The sequence below is a fragment of the Quercus suber genome, unplaced genomic scaffold (assembly GCF_002906115.3).
Source record: "Quercus suber isolate HL8 unplaced genomic scaffold, Cork oak 2.0 scaffold_273, whole genome shotgun sequence".
NCBI classification, from domain to species: Eukaryota; Viridiplantae; Streptophyta; class Magnoliopsida; order Fagales; family Fagaceae; genus Quercus; species Quercus suber.
Window position 1 is genome coordinate 190,501 of NW_027069729.1, and position 17,875 is coordinate 208,375.

Below are 17,875 nucleotides of genomic sequence, written 5' to 3' on the forward strand. Positions count from 1 at the left end.
TCGGATTAAATTGTAACAATCTAAATAAAAAATTACAGTAGAAAGAACACTAAATTTTAAAAATCAAATTGGACACATAGCACAAAATTAAACTACAATTAGAAATTAATTTGATTCAATTTGAATTCTAAAATTGAACTTCAACTTAATATAATATATATGATTATATTTTTATCACTTTTAACAAATTAACAAAATCTTAATTTAGACACACTAAAATCTATTAAAAAATAAGAACTGATCATTGAGCTTGGAATCTTCTTGGAGAATTCTAATTAAACAATTGGAATGATAATATATGATAGTAACAACAATAGAAAAATTCAAATAAAACTTCGGATTAAATTGTAACAATCTAAATAAAAAATTACAGTAGAAAGAACACTAAATTTTAAAAATCAAATTGGACACATAGCACAAAATTAAACTACAATTAGAAATTAATTTGATTCAATTTGAATTCTAAAATTGAACTTCAACTTAATATAATATATATGATTATATTTTTATCACTTTTAACAAATTAACAAAATCTTAATTTAGACACACTAAAATCTATTAAAAAATAAGAACTGATCATTGAGCTTGGAATCTTCTTGGAGACGCCAATGAAGCGCTAATGTATGAGAGTGTGAAGTAAGGAAGAGTGAGATTGAACATTGTGTTTGAACCTGGCCTTGCTCTAAGAAATCCGTAAGGAGGAGGAGAGGGCAGTGTGTGGATCTAGTTGGTAGAGGTTGAGAGAGGAGGAAACATGGGATGACGACATGGAATTAGGAAAAGATGATGTTTTACTTTTATAGTTTTTCTCGTTGGACTCCTTGGTTCTGATTGTAGGAATAGAAGAGCTCCAGACTCTATTGAGATCATCCATAAAAGTGTGCAGGTGAGATGTTCTTGCTTAGGCCAATGAGTATTATTATTGTGATTTTTTTGGCTTCCGTGTTAAATGTTAATGCATCATTTATTTGGGCACAAAAATTAGAAAATTTAGATAAGATACATGTAACAAAATTGGAGTCCAATTTATAATCTCTATAAAAGTGTGCAAGTAAGATGTTCTTGCCTAGACCAATGAGCATTATAATTGTGGTTTTCTTGGCTTCCGTGTTAAATATTAATTAATTCATCATTTATTTGGGCACAAAAATTAGAAAATTTAGATAAGATACATGACACAAAATTGATGTCAAATTTATAATTTTTTTTTTTTTTTTTTGAGTTTTGGTTAGAACAAGTGTCGCAAAATTGAGAATCCAATTGAAATATAATTGAATTTTCTCTTTGCTTCACCTATTATTATATATATAGATTTGTGGATCCAACGCGTGTAACAAGTTTTTCCCTTTCAAAAATCTTCCGGCCTGCTTTTATTATTATTATTTTCTGAATCTTTACAAAGTGTTCTGTTTGGGCTTAAAACAAAAACTAATAGCCTAATGGAGGCTAGAGTTTTCAAAACTAGATTATATGTATGCTAAACCCTTTTGAAGAAATTTTTTTTTAAGTACCAGGTATTACATTTAGTGCGATTGAACTAAAAGACCTGGATAACTTGAACCTTTAGATCACTCGACCAATATATAAATGCCTCAGAGTTCACAAAGGAGGACAAAGTCAGCTTACACACTTGTGCTTCAATCATTTCCTAGTTTAAATATGCTATCACATTCATGGTACGTAAGGTTTAATTAATATTTGATCTTTTCAAAAAAAAAAAAAAAAAAACTAAAAACTAAAAAAAATGCACATGATTATTGGTCAAAGAAACATTAATTGCCCTAAACAATGACAATGAACTGCCCCAATAATTGGTTTTTTAAGATGGATTAGTAGTGGCGGTTAAGGAATAGTTCTCGCATAAACTATAATACAAAAAATCGCCGTTAAAAACTACCTAGTCTTGTGTCCACTTGCAAGGAAATACATAGACTTATTCAGTGTCTCCACTCTATAAATAGACATGTTCTGATACGCAATATTATTCACACCTCAACTAAGCATTCAGCAAAAACAACCGAGCATACAGCCTCAAATATGACGAAACTTTTTACTTGCCTTCTAACTGTGGCCCTATTGGCTTTGGCATCCTCTCTTGCCTCTGCTCATGACCCTAGTTCTTTGCAGGACTTTTGTGTTGCAGTTAACAATTCCAACTCTGCTGGTATGTACCTACTCTATTATGGTTTTCTTGGAGTCGTTCCAAGCCATTTGGATTTAGTTTTCTCGGTTATTATTTCACATATTAATGAAAATTTCATGATATTGGGAATCTACATATTAATGGAATTATTCTTGGAGGTGATATTATATACATGGGATTTTTTTTTTTTTTCAAATTTACATGCATGATATATTTCAACAATTACTATTGAAGCCTCACATTCATGATATTAACAATCTTTTGTTTGCAGTATTTGTGAATGGAAAGTTTTGCAAGGACCCGAAGCTTACTACAGCTGATGACTTTTTCTTACCTGGGCTTGATGTTCCCGGAAGCACCTCAAATCAAGTTGGGTCAAATGTAACTCTTATAAATGTGGACAGATTTCCTGGCCTCAACACTTTAGGGATAGCCTTGGCTCGTGTTGACTATGCACCATATGGCCTAAATCCTCCCCACATTCACCCTCGTGCAACTGAGATTCAAACAGTCATAGAGGGTACTCTTTTAGTTGGCTTTGTTACATCCAATCCAGATAACCGTTTTATCACCAAAGTTCTGAACAAGGGGGATGTCTTTGTATTTCCAATGGGCCTCATTCACTTCCAGTTCAATATAGGAGAGACCAATGCCCTTGCATTTTCTAGTCTCAGTAGCCAAAATCCTGGGGTTATTACCATAGCAAATGCAACCTTTGGATCTAATCCTCCTATCAATCCTGATGTTCTTGCCAAGGCATTCCAACTTGACAAAAGTGTGGTTAATTATCTTCAACAAAAATTCTAGTGCAATGATGAACCATTAGTCGGTTCCAATAAAGTTTGGTAGTTTCGATTGTTGTAATGTGGAAAGTAACAATTTTTATTTTATTTTTTTTATTGAGGTGATATGATTTGAATTTATGATATTTGTTTTATAATTATTATTCCTTATTATCAAGTCAAGATACCAAATAGTGTTTAATGAGTAAATACACAACTAAACCTCAATTAGATCTTCTTGTGACTGTTAGTACTATATCACATATGTAGCATATTTTTCATTTGTTCCACATCGTATGTTTTACACAAGTTTCATATTGTTCTTACTGATCGATGGAATATAGGAAAATCAATTCCTATTGATGGTTGCTATGGAATAAAGCGATACCTTGAGAAAATTTACATCACAAACTTTCCAATGACATTTTATACTAACCCATACCTAGCAAGACATATCCATGATTGATAGAGAGAGAACTGACAAATCAAAATCTTAGATTATATGATTTTCTTAAACAAATGGAAAGTCAAAATCCCAAAACTCAAATTAGTGGTGAAGCTAGGAATTTATTTTTGGGAGGGTCGAACATAAAATTAGACGACTAACTTTTCACTATAAAATCTAAAATAGTAATGTACATACAATGTAATAATCAATATAGAAGTTAAGTACTTTACAATTCAATATATGCTACCAAAAAAAAATGTATTTACTTAAAATTAAACAATCATGAGACAAAATTGACAAGAAGATTTAATATCTTTAATCAATTATGAAATGGGCAAAGTATAATGACTAAGATAAAAAAAAAAAAAAATACTAATAATTTAAAGATTGCTAAGTAAAAGACAAACAATCATTTAAACTTCAATGAATAAAAAACATCTAATAAAATACAAGTACAACCAAATACATGTTATTTTATTTTTATGTATAAACTAAATTAAATGATAAATAGTAGTATATTTTAATCAGGTACATTTATAAATAATAATGTTATATGATATATTGATTGTTTTAACAACAAATAAATATATGATAATAAAAGAAAGAAAAAAAGAAAAGAAAAAAAGAGTACCTTTGTACCTAGGAAAGTGGGAATGCTTAAATATGCTTCACAATCAAAGGGCCTGGCCAAAATGGCCAAATACCACCATTGGCTGAAATATGTAACAATCTACAACTGTTTACAAATTATATAGGGATATACCACTATTTTGGAACTCAAGTTCCTCAAATTCGAGTTTGACGTGTAACTCGAGTTCTGAAAATTCAACTTCCATTAAAAATTGCCACCATGGTAGGCTAAGGTGGATTATTATCATTTAAAAAAGCCACCTAGAACTCGAGCTCTAGAAGCTCGAGTTCCTTGTTGATACAACTCAAGCTCTTCAAGCTAGCTAGAGTACCATAAAAATAAATTAAAACACAAAAATGTTTGAGCTCTTCAAGTTGGGCAGCTAAATAGGAACACAAAAATGCATCTTTGAGAACAAAATAACATAGTGGAACTCAAAAACAATGACAAACGAAGTAGAAACACCATATCTACCTAACCATAGAATTATGACCAAAATGTTAAAAACAAGAAAAGTAACACAAAAAACAAAGATCCAGTACTACTTAAAAAAAAAATATGGAAGGAAAGGAAAGCTGACGTTGTTGAGCAAGAAATTGGAGTTAGACATTTTTTAAGCTAAATGTTGAAGAAAATATTGAAAAGGTTGAACAAGATCAATTTTTACAATAAGTTCATGAATTTTTGTAACCTATTTACAAGGAATTCGAGCTCCACAAGCTTCAGTTCTAGGTGGCATTTTAAATTTAAAAAAGTCTAGCTCAACCACCATGGTGGCAATTTTTAATGGAATTCGAGTAACGTGTCAAATGCTTTCTCGAGTTTGAGGAACTCGACTTCCAAAATAGTGGCAGATAGCCCAAATAGTTCCAAAATAGTAGTAGATTGCTACATATTTCGGCTAACAGTGATATTTGACCATTGTAGCCCAAAGGGCCTACATGGGTACAACAAACACAATTGCTTTTGTAGAAAAATTTTTAACCATACACATGGGTGGTTGTTTATGTCTAGTTTGCTGCAATATTTATTCACTGTTCCCATTGAATGGAAGCTTTGTTACACTTTAAATTGTAAATGACAGAACATAGAGTATATAAAAACAGAAAAAGAAAGAAAAAGAAGAAGGTAGAGTTGAGCTGTTGAGAGAATGAGAGTTGAAACACCATGCTAGAGATAGAAGCAGTCAGACAAGAAAGCAAGAGAGAGACAAAGAGAGTGAGGGCGAGAGAGGGAGAGAGAGTCACCTGTGTAGAAAAATGTTTGCAACTGTGTGGTGATGTGATGCCTCCAACCTTCGATCTTACTTCTGTTTTGGGGCATGCCCTAGAAGTATTAAGATGAAATTAGATTTTTTTCCCCCCTTTTATTTGTTAGATAATTGTTAAAATAGTTGTGCATCTCAAAATTCTGAATGTCTAATTCTTGTAATTTTTTTGATATTTATATATATCACTAATTAGATTCTATCTTATTTAAAGTTATATGTAATTTTAGGCTTTCTTGCATATATTATCCAGGTATGGAGGGCCAAAATGATAATTTTCCTTAAAATTTTTAAATTAGCCAAGATAACTCCAAAACTATATATATATATAGCTAGCCCATTGTGGTTTAATGGGATACGTGAAGATCAATAGGATTCCTTGCACCTGGTTTGGCAATGGGTAGATAGATAAAGGAAACATGGATGAGTTTGAACTCTTCTTCACAATTAATAGCTTGGAAAATCTGACTTGCTTGAAAGTTGAAACCTTACGGTTATCGTGCGAGACTCCCAACTCCAAAGCGCGTTTCATAGATTGGTTTAAGCATAAAAGTTAGAGCTTTGATCTTTCATCTTTGCCTATGAGATTGACAGTCGTGTCGACATTGATTAGGAGGGAGTTTCATTCAATATGATAGCCGCGATACAATCTCACAATGAAGAATTGTCCTTATCAGCTAGTAGCTAGGCAACATGATTCAAGATAGGGTCTTATTAGGGCATATGATAATAGACTATTTTAAGAAAAAATTGATATCACTTTTATGAGAAATATAAAAAACTATCAAATTTTTCAATTACTTTTTTTTTCATAAAAAATTTTTAAAAATATTTTCTAAACTAATTCTCTTAAAATATCCGTTAACTCTTTCCTTCAAGATATTCAACATTTCGTGCACAAATTTTGCACCTGGGAAGTAAGGCCGCATCCTTTCTAATTAAACATGCTCAAAATGTCGTATCATTTGATAGCTAGCTAGAGGAGAGCCAACTTTGTTTTTACAGCAACAATTATTATTGGATCTATCCCTTATTTCCAATTAATGAAGGTTAATCTTTCCCCAAAAAAAAAAACGCATTTTCTATATATATAGTAAGATATAGAACCTACAAGTGAAAAGCATTAGAGTCACATTTCCAATAATTTTAACCCTCAGAACAGTTAAGCAGAAGTTGCATTAGTCTTGAAATCTGCGCAAATTTTATACTTGTGGAAATTATCATGAAGAGGCCTAAACTCATAGTAGGCTCATGTATATATGTATTTATATGACAAGCAAACTAATCATAATTTTACTTATAGTGCAAGTATTATAACTGTAGGAGTAGTCTAGAATTAGTTACTAAAATTATAATATATATATATATATATATATAATTTAAGTGTGTATATAAATATCAACTAGGAGTAGTCTAGAATTAGTTACTAAAAGTATAATATATATATATATATATATATATATAATTTATGTGTGTATATATATATCAACTTCTATTTAATATTTACACTCCGTTTGTTTTGATGTAAAATATTTTCAAATGTAAAATATTTTACATTGAAAATAGTTTCCGTAAAATATTTTCATTTTACAGTGTTTGGTAGCATTTGTGAAAATGTTCAGGAAATCATTTTGTAAAAATTTTCTAATCACACAACCCACTGGATCACTGCAAAGTCCAACTAGAATAGAGCAAATCAAAGCAAAATTTTGCCTTGTTGGAGCTATTGAAGCATCACCAGCAAATCCAAAGTCACAACCCAATAAAAAAAAACTGCAACAATAATCAAATCCCACCAAGCTACATAGTATACAACCCATCAAACAACCAAAGTCATCTATGAAGCCACCATCAACCCACCACCATGACAAATGAAACCCATACTTGAAACCCATCAAACAACCCATGCCGTCCATCAAGGCACCATCACTCCGCCTCTGCCATTGTCGACAAACACAAACCATACCCAAAATCCATCAGCACAAAAATCATCCACTAACCAAATCCACCATAATCCGACCCACCAAAAGCAACTCCACCACAATCTGACCACCAAAAACTCAACTCAACAATCTTAGATGAATGGTTTTAATCTTCAATCTAGGTCTTGAAGGGTGATTTTCAAAGCTGAAGAACTGGTTCGGATTTGGTAGGGAGTGGTGCCATCGGTGGTCTGTCGCTGGTGGGTGTTGTCGCTGGTCTCATTGGTTTGGCTATGGAGAGAGTTTAAGAGAGGGAGAGAAGAACTGAGAAGAAGAGGGAGATAGGATCGGGTGTGAGGGAGTGAGAGTTTTGTAAAATGTTTTACTATTGATATTTTGGTAAAATATTTTACAAGTTTTTATGCACAAACTTTGGTCAAACTGAAAATATTTTGCAACTTTAACTATATTTTATATGCAAACAAACACTTGAAAATAGGAAAATATTTTACTGAAAATATTTTACTTCGAAATAAATAGAACGTTAAACTTACCAATAAAATCTTTACACATCATATTTTCTTTAAATTGGAGAATATATATTTCCGTACAAAAATAAAATTATAATCAATAACTACCAAAATTATCAAATTTCATAGGTAGACAAGAGGGAAAAAAAATTATTACATTAAATTTTCTAGTGCATTATACATATTTATATGGCTTATTGATTAGTATACCTTATATTGGATTTATTGTGAAAATGCAGTTCATATAAATAATATAATAAAGATATAGTCACTGGACGTTTTTCATTGTGTACATTGCTTGTCAAGACAAATCACGTTAATCCTCTTACTTTTGCTTCTCTCTTTTCTCTCTCACTCACATTCCCAACAAAAATTCTAACATAGTGCCAAAGCTAGATTAATTAGAACATTAATAAACCCTATCTACATATTGTTATTTTACACATAATGTACATTTTTTTTTTCTTTAAAGTCAAACCAATAATATCATGACATATAATTAGTTATAATCAATTATTTTGAATTTCAAATTATAATTAATCACTTATTTATCGAAAGGTCAAAATGACGATTTTTCCCTTTATGATGTAAAATTATGTTTTGCTTTTCTGTTGGGTTAAACTGGCGGTTGCAACAAAGGGGTGTCTACAAGCCCATGCAGTATTGTTCTCGGAACTCAAATTTATATTGCTACGAGAATGAAGCATGCAAGAAAAAGAGCAAGACTACCGCTGATTACTACCACAGTAGCACCGAGGGTATTGCTTGACCAAGTCATTGGTAGTTTATGGCAACAACTCGTTCAAGAATCAACAGGTTCAATATTGTGAACAGGATTGTTGAAGGTACTTGGGATCGATAGGGAAAGCAAATGGTGGGAAAGAAACAAAGACCTTGAGGATATCTTATTTACACTCAAAAAACCTGAACACGACCGAAGCCAAATGTCAATGGCAAGCTTGTCCTTCACTCTATCAACATTCAAGGCTCTGTGCATCATTGGTGGACCTCACCATCATGTCTCAGGCAAGGCAAACACTATGGCTCAGGTTAGAACTCGCAACCCCATTTCTCATTAAGAACCATTGGTTCTGAAACTACAAAACAACAATGAACTGTGTCACTCCTAGAGACCAAGTTATACAAGTGACCAAGTAGAATAATTATCTCACCAGTGGCTTACTTCTAAGACAAGGACGTGTTAGACTTAGCCTTCAATCATTTCAAGTTTAAATATAGTGTATATCATTGTACGTAAGGTTTAATTATTAGTAATTGATCTTTTCAATAAAACATGTGTATGATAATTGGTCAAAGAAACATTACCTTGAACAATGACAATGAAGTGCTCCAATTAAATTGGTGTTTTAACATGGGCTAGTAATGGTGGTTAAGAAATGGTTCACGCATTACATAGAAAATATCATAGCCGTTTAAATTTACCAAGGGCGGCTTTACCTTAAGGCCAGGGGGTTCAAATGAACCCCCTCACCTGGCCATAATTATTATATATATATATATATATATAAGGAAAATTATTTTTTTCTCTAACTCATAAAATAAAATTTTGAACCTCCTAGTCCTAAATTTTGTTTAAACTCAATTGACATAAGTTTGAATAAGATTATTTTAATGCTACTTTTATAATATTTTTACAATAATTTAACAAATGGCAAGTTGTAACTAGTTTTTATTAGAACTCACAACGAACATCACTTTTTTCCTACGTGTAACAACTTGCTACTTAGGTTTTGTTGTGAAAGTGTTGTGTCAAATAGCACTACAAAAAAAATATTTAATGTTATAAGAATGTTCCAACTTTTGCTCATTCATTAAAAAAAAAAATATATATCCTTTTTTTCCAAGACTTTGGCTTATTTTCCCATATAGTAGAATAAAGTTATTTTTCCCTGCACTTTTCTTCTTCATCAACTAAAAAGTACACACTATTATAACCAATAGATCTATATCTATATCTATATCTATGATTCTTTTCTCATTCTCTATATCTTTCTTTTTCCCTTCCATGTTTTCTCAGTTTTTCTCTCTATTTGATCAAGTAGTTTGATAAATGTTCTAAAGATTCCCAAATCCAAAAATTATTTTAGTGCTTGCTCCAATTTCAAGGGACTAACAACGTGTACGGTTAAGAAGTCATACACTTCAAAAGTTAAAACTTATATCAGTTACTATTTTTTTTTCTTCTTAATTTTACATTTACAGTTAGTCTGACTCCAAGAGACTGACCACATATGTTATTAGTTATTTATTTATTTTGCATTTAATGGTTGTTTTCTTATCAATATTTATACTAAATTATATTTAGAATATTATCTCAGGCTATTATATAATGTATATAATATGGAAGTTGCGCATATTAAAAAAAGTTAATTAGTTTATTGTTTTACTTGCCCCTATGACAAATTTCTAGCTCCACCACCGCTGAACCCCCTAAAAAAGATCTTGGAGCCACCACTGAAATTTACCTAGTCTTATATGCTATTTGCGAGAAAATATATAGACCAATTCGGTGACTCCTCTCTATAAATAGACATGTTCTGATCAGCAATATCATTCACACCTCAACCAAGCATTCAGCGAAAATAAACCAAGCACACAGCCTCAAATATGACGAAACTTTTTACTTGCCTTCTAACTGTTGTGCTATTGGCTTTGGCATCCTCTCTTGCCTCTGCTCATGACCCTAGTCCATTGCAAGACTTTTGTGTTGCAGTTAACAATCCCGACTCTGCTGGCATGTACCTACTCTATTATGGTTTTCTTGGAGTCGTTTCAAGCTATTTGGATTGATTTTTCTCGTTTAGATTCAACACATTAATGAAGACCTTCTGATATAGGGAATCTAAAAAATTAAGGGGATTTAATTTTGTTTTTTTGTTTTTTTTAACGTACATGCATGACATGTTATCATCCTTTGTCATTGAAGCCTCACATTTGTGATATTAACAATCTTTTCTTTTGCAGCACTTGTGAATGGAAAGTTTTGCAAGGACCCAAAGCTTACTACAGTTGATGACTTTATCTTCATGGGGCTTGATGTTCCTAGAAACACCCTTAATCAACTTGGGTCAAATGTCACTCTAGTAAACGTGGACATGTTTCCTGGCCTCAACACTCTAGGGATAGCCTTGGCTCATGTTGACTATGCACCATATGGCCTAAATCCTCCCCACATTCACCCTCGTGCCAGCAAGCTTTTGACAGTCATAGAGGGTACACTTCTAGTTGGCTTTGTCACATCCAACCCTGATAATTGACTCTTCACCAAAGTTTTGAACAAGGAAGACATCTTTGTATTTCCAATGGGTCTCATCCACTTTTAGTTCAATATAGGAGAGACCAATGCTGTTGCATTTTCTAGTCTCGATAGCCAAAAACTCGACCCAAACCCGGACCAGACTCGACCCAATTAGCCTAAATATAAAATTTTAAAAAAAAGACCTACACACACACACACACACACACACACACACACAGATATATATATATATATGTCACAACCCTAACCTAAAACTCATTTCTCTCATTTCTTTCTCAACTCAGCTGCCTCTCTCACCTCACCCTCACTAACTCTCACTCTCACTCAGAAACTCACATCTCATCCTCACCCTCACTGTCATTCGCTCACCGACCCACCCTCACGCTCGTGGAGAAGCATAGATCTTGTGGTAGTTGCCATCTTTGTCGCGGAGGAGCACGAGATTGTTAGATCGGAGAGAGGTGTGGTCGTTTTGTTAGATTGGAGCACGGGATTGTTAAATTGGAGAGAGATGTGATGATTGGAGATGTGATGATCGGAGTTTTGTGATGGTCCATAAATGATAAATGGAGTTTTGTTTCTTCTATTTTTTGTGTTTACTTATTATTTATTTCCTGTCTAAGAATCTCATTTCAACAAGACTAATAACAATGTTGATTGATATGTGTTGCTATTTGTGTTTGGGGGTTTTTTTTTGTTCTTTTAATAAGATTTGATCAGATAGGGCCACAGATTAGGCCCAGAAGTGGCAGGACAAGGCCCACGGAGAACCGACGGGCTGAGTTTGGGGCAAAAAAAAAGACCCGTTTAGGGCCCGTGGGTCGAGTCCAAGTATCAAAAAACTTGGCCCGAACCTGACCCGTTGCCATTCCTACAAATTCACCACAAACCATGCATGAGTGATCATAAAAGTTGTTACTTTCATAAAATTGAGTTGATTATCTACGTACTACAATAATTGTACATCAAGATCATCTATGTATTGTTAGATATCTCATGTGCAACAATGACAGAAAATCAACTTAATTTGCAAGTTTTCCATGTTGAATCACCATACTTCCCAATTGACTACTTCTTCAACATCACCAAATTGTAAAAACGTTGGGACCTTTAGAAAGTAGAATACAAAAACATTTCAATTGTTCTAAAAACAAATAAAAGATAGCAATCCCAGAAGAGAACTTCAATCAAGTGTGCAAATTTGGTATCTTAAAACTAGGATTTTTGGATCAAAATTTGAGTTGGGAGGCAGCTAGAAGTGTGATCAACAACTAGCTTAGCCCCATCATGCACCAAGCTCATGGAAAGGTTAAGCCATTTTGTTTCCCCCTTGTTTAGTGTCACTTCACCCCCAAATCGAATTTAGCCTCTTAAATCCTCAAACTAACTTGAAATTTCTCTTCCTCTTTCTCCTTTTTTTTAGGGGGGGGGGGGTGTGGCGGGTGTGGGGAATAAATGAAAAGGCTTTAAAAAAAATTCAAATTCCATATTTTATCTTCCACTTAAATTTTTGTCTACAGCGTCTCTAATGGGAATTTGGATTTTTTAATTTAGAGCCTTTTTTGGGGAATTTTTTGGAACATTTTTCCAACTACTTAAGGGAGGTCAGTGTAAATAGTTTACATTTTAAAGGAAGTGGGCGTCTTATTCTAAAATGGAGGGGAGGTGAGTGTAATAATAGAAAACGTCAGGGCGGCCAATGCAATTTTTTTTCAAAATTTTGCAATTGAAGATGATGGAAATAAAATACATGAAGAAATAAAGCAAGTCAAAGCCCTAGATTTTATGATTTTCCAAAACAAATGGTAAAATAAAATCTCAAATTTAGACGAATAACTAAATAGTAGTTCCTCTAAATTAATCTTAAATTTCCTTCTTCTTGCGATTATTTTTTTTCTTCTTTTATTTTGTTCTTCTCTATTTTGAAGCTTGGAGTACAGTAATTGTTGTCTATTTACTTTTTAATTGGTGTCAAATTTTACATCACATGTTCAATTTATTTTTCTTAACTTTGGTGTCAAGTGATCATCATAATGCTTATCATTGAAGTTGAAATGATCACTTTACTAATTTAAGTAAGACTAGTTCATCATCACTATTGTTGAATGTTTTTATACAAAAGCACGACTTACGACCTAATTCTCTTTACAAGAAAAACCAAATAATATCACTTAACTCTAATATTTTTTTTAAATTAAAATTAATATCTTTAATAAATTATTTTAAAAATTTTACACTACACTTAACCAAAAAAATAGAAGAAGATTTGTTTTTTTCACATCTCATCTACATCAAAAGTTAATTGATGTTTCTAAAGATTAAAAATTATCAGTATTGTTCCGACATTATAGATTCAAAGGAGCTTTATTAGTACTTTTGAATATTGTTCTTTTTCTTTTGTGTTAAGGGAGGGTAATTTCCCTGCCATCTTTTGGCCCAATGGGAAGCTATGCTCATTTTTTTTTTTTTTTTTTGAGTAATATGGATAGCTATGTTCAATTGGATAGAACTAATTACTCTCTATAATCTTCCTAACTTGATGGCTCAGACTTTAAACAAAATATGGCTATAGATCCTCTCTCCTTTCTAATCTACTCTCCTTGTATTCAAATACACTGTATTAATTATTATTAGGGCAAGTTACAAAGTTAGCCCCTATCCTTTACACCATATTTTAGTTTAGTCCCTAACTTTTCAATTGAGTCAATTTGATTCCTAGCCTTTTTAGTACTATATTAATTTAGTCATTGTTGTTATCTATTGCATGTAAAAAGATGATGTGTCAAACAGAACAATAAAAAATCATTTTTCTTGCCACTTGTACTGCCAAGTCAACTTAGAAATAAATAAATAAATAAATAACCAAATTAAAACGTGGGATCACTAACCAAAACCATCTCCATCTCCTATCCCTAAAATCCCTAACTCTCTCTTATTCTTTAAAATTGGGGATTGCCACCGGATTGGTAAGCTAAGCACTTTCAATCAAGCTCTTTAAGGAAAATGATTATTGTGATTTGGGTCTGAATTCAATCAAGCTCCTCTAGGGAAATGATTGTTACGGTTGGGGGTTGAATGAGAATATTTATGAGACGGGTTGCTCAACGAAGAAGGTACAAGGTTTACATGGGGTAAGCCTTTCGAAATATATCAAAAGCAAATGAGATATCTTTTGCAAGAATATCAAGTTTATTAATGGAGTTGGTATACGGGTGAGTTTTTGGTATGGTACTTAATTGGTGGGAAGATTCTTGTCTTAAGAATATGTTCCTTGAGCCGTACGGAATTACAGAAGACAAGATGCCTCATTTGCATCTTATTTGGATCATGGGTGTAGTTGGAACCCTTAATTCACTAGATCGCCACAAGATTAGGAGTTTGAGTCTATTGAAAATTTCTTTGAACTATTGTACTACAACTTCGGGCCACGGGATGGATTAGATTTGTTGGAGGCCTTCAAAGGAAGGAAATTAATTTTGATGTTCATTCCTACTATTAAGTTTTTAGGGGTTTATAGGGAGATGTTTTGCTTGGAGGAGTATTGATGCACAGAGGTCCCAAGAAAGCGTGCCTTCTTTGTTCAAATGACAACCCAGTCCCAGGGTAACAGTGGATAATCTCTAGACAAGGATTATCTTGGTTCTTGATTGATGTTGTATGTGCAAGAATAATGGATTTTAGGGAGAGGAGATGGAGATGAGTGGTTGGTGGGACCTCACGTGTCTTACTTTTAATTTGATTTTTTTTAATCTGATGTGGCAATATAGTTGGCAGTGGAAAATAATTTTTTATTGTTTGGTTTAACACATCAACTTTTTCCATCCAAGGGATAATGGTAAGGACTAAATGAACACAACACTAAAATAGTTAGGGACTAAATTGACCCAATCAAAATATTAAGGACAAAATTAAAATATGGTATAAAGGATAGGGACTAACTCTGTAATTTACCATTATTATTATTATTTTTAAGGGTAATTACATTTCACTCCCTTGAGGTTTGAAAAAACGACACTCTACCCCAAACTTTAAGAGAAAAAACACTTCCTCCCCTTAACATCCAATTGAAGAAATTTTATTAAACTAATTCAAAATGTTGTGTACTAGCATGCCATTTGCTTAATGACAAGAAAAGTTTCTAATATTATCTTATTTTGTAATTAAAATTTATTATTTTTATTTTTTAATTAAAGGGTATATTAAAATATTAAGTGTGAATTTTGCTTATTATTTTTTCTTCTTTTTTCAACCAGTTATAGAGAGATTTACTCAGGCAAGTGTTCTGATGCTTGATAAATTTTTCATTTTTTATTCTAAATTTACCAATTATATTTTTACCTAACCATGGTTAAACTTTTGTTAAGAAATTCATAAAAAAATTTAGAATATTTTTAAATTATTAAGGTGGAGTGTCATTCTTCTAAACCTCAATGACAAGAAAAGTTTCAAAAATTATCTTATTTCGTAATTAAAATTTATTATTTATTATTTTTAATTAAAGTGTATTTTAAAATATTAAATGTGAATTTTGTTTATTATTTTTTCTTCTTTTTTTAATCGGCCATGAAGAGATTTTTTCTGGTAAGTGTTTTGATGCTTGATAAATTTTTCATTTTTTATTCTAAATTTACCAATCTATTTTTTTACCTAACCATGGCTAAAATTTTGTTAAGAAATTCTTACAAAAATTTAGAATATTTTTAAACTTTTAAGGTGGAGTGTCATTTTTCTAAATCTCGAGAGATGGAAAAATTATACCGTCCTCATAGTAGACTATATCACCTATCTACCGTTCTACTAAAAGATCTCTTTTAAAATTGCTACATCAGTAATCAGTTTCTGTTTAAAAAAAAAAATTTTGACTCAGCCATTTTAAACAGGTTAAAGTCTTTTAACAAAATAGTGTACCACGTTATTTGTCTACCATGAGCACGTTATAATTTCTTCTAGGATAATAGTGTAATTATCTATTATAAAAAAAATAATAATAAATAAATAAATAACTTAAGCTTAAACTAGATATATCCGGATTCGACCCGGTATATCCGGGTCTGGAAACACCGAAAACACCAAAAATTCTGAAGGGCACCAACCAGTGGAAGAAAAGTGCAATCCCAATATCTAATCCTTCTTTCTTTCTTTCTTTCTTCTGCTTCATCTTCTCCTCTTATTGGTCAATTTTATAGAACCACTCTGCTTTGTACTGATTTCACCAAATAAAAATGGCCACGAAACTGCAGATATTTACAGGACTAACCCTGGCTTCAACCCCTGCCTCTTCATTGCAGCCCTCTTCTTCTTCTTCTTCTTCTTCTTCAAGCTCTCACAGTCCACTCACGACCTCTTTTTTTGGCCGCGGAGTTATGTGCCTGTTGCTTCTTTTACTCCATGGATTATTGGGTATCGCTTAAATTTTTCTTATAAGCTTCAAATCCTTGTAGGGTTTCAATTTACACACTGTTTGGTTGCATAGAAAAAGAAAAGAAAGGAAAAGAATATTGAACTCCTTTAATCCGAATAGTAGTAGTGGGCTCGTTATACTTGTTAGTAATACTATAATCAATGGAGGTCTAAGCTCCTATCTTAAAGAGGCAATTTCATTAATATAGTACTGCACAAATGAGAGGCAATGGTACAAGAATACTAATTGAAAGCCTTCAAAAGTTCCTTAACTTGTTGCCATTGCTGATTTGGGGTTTAAGGGTTATTCGTATATACATGGTACAATCGGAGAACAGACTAAGATAACATTTGAGAGAGGATTGGAAAGATCCTTGGCAATTGAAGAGTCGGAAGATTTGAATAAAAACGCTTCCTTTACTCGAATAGTAGCAATAAGTTACCACAATATCAAAGCCGATCTCTGAGTCCATTTCATCTTTGATAAACAAAAATAAATTAACATGAAAAAGGGATGCTAATTATGATGTTAATATTGCCCAAAGTTTTATCTTTTTTATTTTGTGTGGTAATTCGGAATTGGCTCAGTTAAGAGAATTTGACAAACAATAATAACAAGATAAAAATAACAAGGAATTTCATATGAAAAGTGATACATCTATAATATTTTTACAACGCCCACAACAAATAGATAGTAAATTATTACTAGTTTTAATTTGAATCCACTATTTAAATTATTTTTTAGATAAATTGTAAAGTACAAGTTTGGAGTTGCCTAAATTTTACACTTTGAAGTTTGAAAAGAAAACTAAGAGAAAATGTTAAATTGGTCTTGTAGTCTAGTGAAATAAAGTGTATTGAAGACTTTTCAACCTTGTCTTCTTAGTATTTATATGTTGCTACTGATGATTTATTCCTTTAGAACATGTCATAATGTGAATGCGTCAAGCATCAATCCTTTGGTTTTATCCAAAAACTAAAAGGCTCATTCACCGTCAAACCAATGATAGCTAGTGCACCAATTGTGGCAGCACCTTACAGTTTTTTATTTTTTATTAAAGCTCTTACACGCGTCAATCTTAAAATCTTGCTGACATGGAAATTTTAATTTCGGTGTAAATAGGTAATGCCCAATAATGCTAATATCCGTTATATCATATTTGGCTAAGACAAATATGCTCTTTATTTGAGAAAATTCATTTTATAATTAAGATTTTATTTTTGGATTCAACTGTCCAACTAATGTCATATGATTAATGCATTAATCACATGAAAATCTTTACACCTCAAATAGAGAGAGAATCATTTTCTAATTTTGCTAAAGCTTCTTTTTATAATTAAGACCATTATTCTTTTTCACCATAACTTGTATATGCATGAATGATCGATGAATGTAATATTGGAATTTCACACTTATCAAAAAAATAAAAAGTAAGGAATTTCATCACTTGTGGCTACAGTTTGCAAATCAA

The 17,875-nt window shown here is 32.1% G+C and overlaps 2 protein-coding genes across 2 annotated transcripts; both read left to right on the forward strand.

Moving 5' to 3' along the window:
• Positions 1–2,021: 2,021 nt before the first annotated feature.
• On the forward strand, positions 2,022–3,123 carry LOC112029679 (germin-like protein subfamily 1 member 7). Its single transcript, XM_024062363.2, has 2 exons — positions 2,022–2,164; positions 2,415–3,123. Exons 1-2 carry the CDS (start codon positions 2,038–2,040, stop codon positions 2,948–2,950), a joined length of 663 nt encoding a protein of 220 aa, XP_023918131.2. The 5' UTR covers positions 2,022–2,037; the 3' UTR covers positions 2,951–3,123.
• A 7,228-nt stretch (positions 3,124–10,351) lies between these two features.
• Positions 10,352–11,157, forward strand: LOC112029682 (germin-like protein subfamily 1 member 7). Its single transcript, XM_065781612.1, is given in 2 exon segments — positions 10,352–10,478; positions 10,709–11,157. Coding segments are annotated over 2 exon segments (576 nt in total).
• Positions 11,158–17,875: the final 6,718 nt, after the last annotated feature.